The sequence below is a fragment of the Ailuropoda melanoleuca genome, chromosome 12, assembly GCF_002007445.2.
Source record: "Ailuropoda melanoleuca isolate Jingjing chromosome 12, ASM200744v2, whole genome shotgun sequence".
Taxonomy (NCBI): Eukaryota; Metazoa; Chordata; class Mammalia; order Carnivora; family Ursidae; genus Ailuropoda; species Ailuropoda melanoleuca.
In genome coordinates, this window is record NC_048229.1 from 15039384 (window position 1) to 15048930 (window position 9547).

At 43.9% G+C, this 9547-nt stretch overlaps 1 protein-coding gene across 1 annotated transcript in view; it reads left to right on the top strand.

Annotated features, from left to right (window-relative positions):
• The window catches only part of CCDC60 (coiled-coil domain containing 60), a 156421-nt gene extending 152993 nt beyond the window's left edge, over positions 1–3428 (top strand). The window contains exon 14 of the mRNA XM_034637989.1: positions 3399–3428. Within this exon, the coding sequence (XP_034493880.1) occupies positions 3399–3428 (30 nt within the window). The remainder of the gene's footprint in view (positions 1–3398) is intronic.
• The last annotated feature ends 6119 nt before the right edge of the window (positions 3429–9547 follow it).

Consider the following 9547-nt stretch of genomic DNA (forward strand, 5'->3'; position numbering starts at 1 on the left):
AAAAAAAAAAGAGGAAAGAGGGAAAGGGGGCTGAGTAACAGAGTGAGAAGGAAACTTGGGGGAAAACCAACCAGGAGAAATTTCCCGAGGTGGGGCTGGCTAGGGGATTTCTAAGAACTACAAGCCAAACCAACCCCCTTTCACTACATCACCTTGGATCTTTAGTAATTTCTGTCATATACTCAAGGGCCCTCTGTGAGTGATGCTTTGAGGAAACAGGAGAAAAGGCTATGTTCTACATCTGGGTCTGCCTGGAGGCAAAGAAAGGGCTTGAGGGACTCAGAACAGAACACAATTAAGAGTCTAATAGCAGGAACTCCAAGACAGACTACTACTCCGTAAGTTCTCTAGATTTATAGAAATCTTTAAGATTTTATTTATTTATTTGACACAGAGAGCACAAGCAGGGGAGTGGCAGGCAGAGGGAGAGGGAGAAGCAGGCTCCCTGCTGAACAGAGAGCCTGATGACATGGGGTTGGATCCCAAGGCCCTGGGATCATGACTGACTCAAAGGCAGACGCTTAACCAACTGAGCCACCTAGGTGCCCCTATAGAAATCCTGAATGCACATTTGGCTTCCCACTAGACAGGGGATGGGACTCTGCAAAATTGATATGTATCTCATACATCTCTCAAATCTTAGGTAACATTTAATTACACTAGAGAATCGGCACAATGGTGCCAAATTAAAGCAAGTACAAGAACATCCCAGGGGACATAGGGCCGGGGGTGGCAGGAGGGGGTGGGTCTCAACTCATACCTGACTGAGGTGGTCAGGAAAGTCTTGCTAGAGAGGGTGATGATAGCTATAAGATGAGTAGGAGCCAGGGAGAGAAAGCTAAGCCAGACAAGGAGGAAGGGAAGAATGTTCCAGGTACAGAGAAAAGTGTATGCAATGGCCTGGAGGCAAAAAGAAACTTGATGTCATTTGAGGAACTAAAATAACAAGGTCTGGCTAGACTGTAAGATCAGGTTGTTAGCAGGACTGGAAAATGGAAGAGGGCGGTAGAGACAAATTTGAAGATGCTTTCTAGGCCATGTTATGAGGTTAAGACCAACTCACTGGCAATAGGGAGCCATGGAAGGATCCTGAGCAGGAGCATAATCAGACTTGTCTTCAGGAAAAAGAAGAAAAGGCTACTGTGTAAGTGCAAGGCGGGAGGCAGGGAGCTAAGAAAGGGCTGTCGAAGCGATTGTGGGGAGATCAATAGCAATGCGGACAGAAAGTCTCTTGAAAAGAACCAATAGAACTGGGTGTGGTGGGTTACAAGTGGGCAGAAGGCAGAGTGTCAGGAACCATATCCAGTTTTCCAGCTTGGATCTCTGGGTGGAGGATGGTGCCTTTAATGTACCAGGAGGAAAGGAAGAAAAGAAAATTCTGAACATTCTGTTTTGAGCATATCGAGTGGCACAGTCAAGTGGGAAAATCTGAAACTCAGGCGGAAGGACCGAGGTGGAAACAGGACATCCACATCGCATGGGCTGTGATGGTTAAGGTAGGAAGTGGGAGGAGAGGAGAGGAGAGCAGCCTTGAGAACAGAATGACAAAAACATCAAGCCGCCCACTCACAACCCAGCCCTGACTGAGGGCCTACTTTGTTCTAGACACTCTGGAAAGTGCTTGACATGGATTATCTCATTTCGTCTGCACCATTCTGCAAGGCCAGACTCACCTGCTTTACAGATGATGAAATCCAGCCTCCCAAAAGTGTCCTGCACTCATATCCAGCTGACTCTGAACTCCCTCCCTCCCTCCCTCCCCTGCTGCCCTCTCTGACCCCAGTCGTCACTGAATGAGACGAGGAGGTCATGAAAGTTATCTTGCTTTTGGAATCATACCCAAGGAACAGCTTTAAAGGCAGGGCTCCCTGGCATTGTATTTACTTACATTTGCAAGGCTTGCAAATAAGATAATACTCCCATAATGGCTCATTTGATGCTCACCACATCCCTCTTAGGTGGACATTGTTCTAATCCACATTTTACAAGTAAGGACAGTAACGATACCAAGACTTAAGGTTATTTGCCAACAGTCACACAGCCAGTAAGTGGCACAGCCAAGTCCAGAACGGTCCATCTTGGGCAAGGGAGATGCTAAAATCACAAGACACTGGGCCCTCCCGCGGGCCACTTTCTGAGCCTAGTTCTCAGAGCTGTAGCTCCATCTAGTGGTCTATATTAGCATTGCGCTCCCATCATGCCCATCAGCAAAGTAGAACCTTCTGCCATAAAGGAAGAAGTCAAGCATTCACAACAGCAACAAGACCTACTCTGCTTAGACAAGGAGTACTTACTCAAACGAGGGAAGATATTTTACTGCTAAGATAGACTGGGGGCTTGGAGGAAGGAATACATCATCTCCTGGCTCCCAGGCTCAAAGAGCCACAGGGAGAAATAGCTGTGTTGTGAGCATCTTTCTCAGAATCATAATTAAGCACCTACTGTGTGCCAAGCCTGTACCAGATGACCAGGATCCACTGTCCTGTTCCTCTGACCAAGCCAACTGAGTAGCTATCATGAGAGTTTTTAAAACCCCATGTGCCCTACAGAAACTTTCTCTGTAAAGAAGTGGAGAGTAAATATCTTTTCATATATGTAACCCTTTATAAATGTAAAAGCCATTCTTATACTGGAGGCCCTATAAAACAGACTACACCCAGATTTGGGCCACAGGCTATTAATTTACTGACCCCTGCTAGAGCGTCAACTGAAGGAAGAAAGGGAATTTTCTTCCCCAAAACCTGAGACACAGAGGGCTGTGAAATAACATGGTAAATATGTAGACGAAGTCTTTTTTTTTTTTTTTTGGCACTGTTCATAATAGTTAAGGAATGTTACATTGCCCTTAGGAAATGGGGAAAGGGAATGCATGCACGTGCTAAAAATTTTAACATTGTAAAAGGACATTTGCTAAATAACATCCAAACTTCAGACCTGACTCCCATCTAGAGAGGCAATCTCATTGTGTCTAGTAGCCTGTGTATCTTCAGAGTTACTCTGTCCATATACAAGCCAAATACAGGCAAGCAAATTAAAATGGAGCATTTATTGTATACTTACTGTATGCGAGGTATTGTTTTAAGCGCCTTGAGTGTTAATCTCGGTTTATCCTGAGAGCAGGTCTATGAGGTCAGTATGACTCTGATATTAATAGTAGAGGAAACTGGGGTGCAGAAAAGCTGAGGAACTTGCCCAAAACTACATAATTTGGGTGGATATCCTCTGTTCTTTTTAACAGAAATAGTGAGCCTGGTATACAAACTTTACATTGTGTTGATTTCACTACTTATCTTCCTACTTTACATGAAGGAGGAAAGTGGCTGGAGTTTCATACCATGGAAACCAACAGCTGCACTGTCATCATCCCTGATCCTGACATTTCTTTTCATGGATCCCAGATCAGGAAGGACCTGGACCGAAAGCTATGACCAACTGTAAAGAGTGATGTTGGGCGAGGGGGGAAAAGCCCAAGCTAACTAAAAAATCACTCCCGCAACACTTCCCTCTTTACCCAAACCACTCATTTCAGCCCCTGAACCTCACTCTCTGTGGCTGAAACAGTGTTCTCCCCTGTTTCGGGTCCTAGAGGTAGACAAGGGAAGCCATATGCAGATGAAGAAAAGTAAAAATTTAATAGATGTGATAATTTTCCAAGTGACGTAGGCCAGGCACTATGTCATTCATTCATATGCATTCCTGGTTGAATCCTTGTAATCACCCTCTGAGGTTGGCATTATTGTGTTTATTCTCATTTTACAGAGGAAAAAAGCTGAGGCTCAACAAGGTGGAGTGGCTTGCCCAAGTCACATACCTTCAATCAATGGATCCAGAGTTCAAATTCTGGTTGTCTTTGAGATTTTGCAATATTCCTTTAACTATATTACACTGCCTCTCTACTTACATGCAGGCTTTTGTGTTGGGATTCAAATTGGCCATCTTTTGATGGAGTTCAGAGCCACAGCTCTAGTGGTAATAAATTTTAAAAACCATTTACATCTGTCAAAGGACGTTCATATCCATTAATACTATATGATCTTCAAAGCAATCCTCTGAGATGTACAAAGCAGATCTTACTCACGTTTCAAAGACATGACACACCCAGTAACTTGAAACTTTGATCTGTCTCTCTGACCCTCAAGCTTTCCCCACCTCACTAGCCTGGGAGACTGAGCACAGGAACCACATTAGCTCACATTGGGGGGACAAAGCCATTTCAGTTCTAGTCTCAAAATAGCTCCCAAAATGTTTGTTTGTCTACTTGTTTACTGTCTGTCTCTCCAGTTAGATTTAGGTCTGTGAGGGCAAGGATTGGATCTGCTTTATTCATCAATATATTCCCAGCACCTATCATAGGACTTCTGGCATCAACTGGATAGATGGATGGATAGATAGATGGATGGTTGGATGGATGGATGAGTAGATAGGTAGGTGGATGTTTGGGGGGATGAATGAAGGAATGATGGATGGATAGTTGGATGGTTGGATGGATAGATGAGTAGATAGTAGGTGGATGGTTGGGGTAATGAATGAAGGAATGATGGATGGATAGATGGATGGTTGGGTGGAGAGATGGATAGATGGATGGATAGATAGATGGATGAGTAGATAAATGGAGAGATGGTTGGCTGGCTGGATGACTGTGAGAGGAGCCATCATCAGGGTTCCTCAGATCTGCTGTCTTCTGGGAAATATGGATGTCTGCAAGGTGGCAGATATACAAGACTATCCATTCTGACAAAGCTGGCGACTCATGAGTATATAGAAATGAACACAAAGCTTAGTGTACTGAGGCAAAACCAGCACAAACACTTCTACCACCATGACCCATCAGGTTGATAAGAGCAGAGCTGAGGCATTCCAATTACCTCAGACTTTTAAAAGTGACAAAAACCTACTTTCAGAGTGTGGGACAAGATTACTATTAAACAGCAGAAGTTTAGGCTCTCCCATCACTCACCCCAAGTCAGCAAATACCCATTCCCCATGCCAGGATTGATTTACAGATGATCATGTGACCCATGAGTTTTACCGACGAGGTGCAAAAGGAGGCATCTGAAAAAGGTTTCTTTCTCCTAAAAGAAAGACACAGGGGAAAACAGTCTTTCCTCCCTGGGAGGTTATCACATAGGTCCAGAATTGTTCAGGCATCCTGCTGTCAATAGGAGGCAGAGCCAAGAGAATTACGTTGGTTTGGACTTTTTGCAATGTGAGATGATACAGCCTCTCATTGTTCTAGGTAGTTGAGTCTGGGTTTTCTGTCACTTACAGCTAAAAGTACTCAGTTACAAGAACTAGGCATATTAGCATTATCCTTCTTCTCACCTAACCAACATCTGCTCCTTTAATGGCCATCTGAATGACAATGCCCTCCTTCACAAATTTCAGAGAAAGTCTTTGACTCCTCTATGCAAGGTGTCATCATACCAGAGAGAATACAGATTTGTTATTTGGAGCTCCACAGAAAGGCAACATGTCTTCCAAATAGAGAAATTACCTATGCCAGAACCTTTTCTAAAGATTGAAGCTCTTACCAAAAATGTGAAATTCTTCTCACCAAAAAATTGGAGGTTGGAGGACATGATACCGTATAAGGTGCCCTTGAGGCACCCTTATTCCCTAAGTCCCAAAAATCTAGGAACAGAGGTGAACAAGAAAAACTGGAAATTGGGGCAGATTTTCAACTTTACATTGATTTGAAGAAGGTGTTCGTGGGAACAGGTATGTGAAGCTAGAGAATGATTCAAATTAATTAAAAAACAAGTCCTGGAGATCGCAACTGGAAGAAAAGAGCTAAGGGAGGGAAAGCAGCAATTGGGTGCGTGGGAAGTGGGTGGGCAGCTCATTGATGTTCACGACGTGCTTGAACCAGGTGAGATCTTGTCATCTACTTGAGCTCAAGCATTCACTGAACACCTACCTGTGCCAGGCCATGTGAGAGATGCCAGAGGTATAAAAATAGAGACACCTTATCCTCCAGGATTAGATGCACAGCCTTAAATGCAGAAGGGTTAAATGATGGTTTATAGCATGATGGTTAAAAGAGAAGATCCTGGTGTCAGACCGAGAAAGTTCAGATCTCAATTGTGCTCTCACTAGCTGCATGACCTCGGGAGGCATCTTCACTTCTATGTACGTCATCTGTAAAATGGCTATGCCACTAAGGAATCAATAAGACAGCATGTGTAAAGCCTCTGGCTCACAGTAAGAACTCAATACACATTAGCAATGACAACAACGGTGGTGGTAACAGAGAAAATATGCAGATGGAACACACAGAAGTTGCCTCCCCTGTCAGGTAAGTCAAGGAAGGTGCATCAAGGTCAAGAAAGGTGTATCAGTCACTGTTCTTTAGACATAAGCAATAAAATCTGATTCTGGCTAATTTCACCCTGAGTCTTTACATTACTGCCTCCAAGAACTTATGTTCTGATTGCCAAAGCCTAGCTCACATGATCACATCCAAGCTGCCAGAAAGGCTGAGAAAGCAAGTTTGGAATTTTTATCTTTTATAATAAGAGGAAGATTCATCTCATAAAGCGCAAGATTCTCAAAAAAGAGGAGATGCTAGCCACAGAAAAAAGCAAAAGTGTCTTCTAGAGAAAGCTTCCTAGGGTAGGTATGATCTCAGCTGAGTTGAAACCAATCCATTATTCCTATTTTACCAATGAAGAAAACGAGACACAGAGGGGTGGACTTTTCCAAGTTCACGGGCTTTGGGAGGAAGAGAGAGGATTGGGAATAGGGAGAAGTAGGTTTCAGGGGGAGACCCCAGAGATGACCCCTCACAAGACTGTGGGAGGAAAATGCTGTTAAGTCCCAGCTGGAAGGTGAAGTTGAGTCTAGAAGTGGTGGCAGCAGAAGAGAATAGTGGACAGTGGCTAATCTCCAAGCCTGGGAAGAAGCTGGGATCCAGCATAGAAGAGCATCACATAATAAAGAAATTATCTGGTCTTTATCTCCAGTTCCCTGGAGGGAGCCTCTAAGCCCTTACAAGTTCCCAGATGATAGAAGTATCTTTGTTACTCAAGGTGAGCCCCTTGGACCACACCTGAGTTTATGCAAATGAAGTGTCCCACAGTGGGCCCCTAGATAGTTTTAGACTGGGTGCTGGCCATACCAGAGAGACCTACCATGTGATCAGAGGACTGGGGCTTTGAATCATGTATCAGTCTGTCCGCCTGAGGCTCAGGGGCTGGAGATTAGTTCAGCCACAGAACAAATGATTCAATCAGCCATGCCTACACAGTAAACCCTAATAAAAACTCTGAGTGCCTGGAGCTCCAGGGAGCTTCCCTTGTTGGTAATCATCCACTGATGTGCCAAAAGGATGATGTTTCTTGAGGACACGGAAGTGTCACAATTGGGACCCTCCCAGACCTCATCCTATGAAATTCTTAATTTAGAAGGTCTTGATTTATACCCTTTATAATAAAACCGTGAACATAATTATCACTCTTTTCTGAGTTCTAGGAGCTGTTCTAGTAAATTGCTGCATCTGAGGGGCTAGGAGAACCCCCAAATCATAGCATGGTGGTCAGAAATGCAGATGATTTCTGGGGATACCTGAACTTGTGGATGGTATCTTGAAGGCGTTCTTGTTGGGGACCGTGCCCTTAGCCTGTGAGACCTGACCCAACTCTGGGTAGTTGGCATCACAATTGCATTGGCTATAATCCAGGCAAAGGACCATAGTGTTCCAACAATGAGGTTGAGCCTCTGTCAAGAAAAATCATTTAAAAATTGGAAGACGTGTAAAGGTTGTGCCTGCCCATGCTCTCCTTAGAAAGCACCCCCTTCTCCTTGATTCTTATGCACTGTGGGTTGTGTGGAACTTCAACTTTGCTGCCAGCTGTACTCATGTGGCCAAGACCTGACCAATCCAAGTATTACATGTACCCGATCACAGCAAATGACTCAGGAATGGACACCCAAGGTAATCCAATAAAAGTCAAACCCTGAGCTCCCACTGGAATCAGTGAGAACAAAGGGTTTTCTTCTGGAAAGTGTTGGCTATAAAGATAAAAATTAGCCTGGAGTTTCTTGGAGCCACCCCGTTCAGAGACACTGCCAATAAAGAGAGGAAAATCAAGCTGAGAGTAAGAGAGAGTTAAATCTTGGTTACCTCATTTGAACATCTGGTTCTGGCCAGACCTTTGAAATGTTTAGCTGTGGGGGCCAACCAATTCTCTTTTCTGCATAAGCCAGATTCAGTTTGGTTTCCTTCACTTGGAACAAAAAGATCCAATGAATGCAGAAGAGAGAAAGGGGATCTCTGGGCAAGCCTAGCCAAATCCCAGACACCCCTGAGGAAGGGCCCCTCCTCTCAAGGGCCAGGGGGATAGAAGGCGAAAAGAATAACATCACAAGTATCGTGCAGGTAAGGCTAAGAGAAAATCTCCAGTTAAACCCACAACATCAATCAAAAGAAAAGGGAAAGACGAGGAACACAAATGTTTTATCACTCAGCTTTGCAGCAGGTGTGAAAGTGCCAAACTGGACTTAAAAGAGCATGAAAAAAATGTAAGGTGGGGACTGTTATTGGAGCCAACCTGCGTGCGTCTACCACTGTGAAAAGAGGTGCTGGGGAAGTGGATTTCCTCGCTCAGTGGTCTCCCAAGTGGGATAGGTAGGTAGAGTGATGGTGCACAAGACAGTCCATCAAGGAAGGAGAAGACAATACCGGAACTTATATTTACGGGTATCTTAGCCAAAGTGTATTTTAAGCACTGCGAGTAGATGTGGATTAGCCCTGGAACCTTCGCTCCGTCTGTACAGAGAACGGCACCACGTGTCTGGGATCAAACAGTCAAGCCAGGAAATCCAAGAGGAAATGAGAGAGTTCCACAATTGGAAGAGGTTAATCATGGCTTTGCTGGCTTCTCATCCACGGCCTTATTTCCAATAAACTACAGTGCCTCTTCTTTTTTTCCCCAGCTTTAATAACTTTTTTCAAATTGAGATATAATTGACATGAAACATTGTACTAGTGTTAGGTGTACAACATAATGATTATAAATATGTTTATATCTATTTATATACATACTATACATCACCATACATATTTATAATTTTTTTCTTAGGATAAGAATTTTCAAGATCTACTCTCTTAGCAACTTGCAAATGCACACTAGAGTATCCTTAACTATAGTCACCATGTTGGACATTATATCCCCAGGATTTCTTTATCTTACAACCGGAAGTTTGTACCATTTGATCAACTTTGCACAATTCCCTCACCCTACCCCCGACAACCACTCATTTGTTCTCTGTATCTATAAGTTCAGTTTTTTCTTTTTCTTTCTTTTTTTTTTTATTTATTCATTCAACAGAGACAGAGACAGCCAGCGAGAGAGGGAACACAAGCAGGGGGAGTGGGAGAGGAAGAAAGGCTCATAGCGGAGGAGCCTGATGTGGGGCTCGATCCCATAACGCCGGGATCACGCCCTGAGCCAAAGGCAGACGCTCAACCGCTGTGCCACCCAGGTGCCCCTATAAGTTGTTTTTTCAATGCCTCTTCTTTAATGCCTGCCACATTATTTCTAGAACA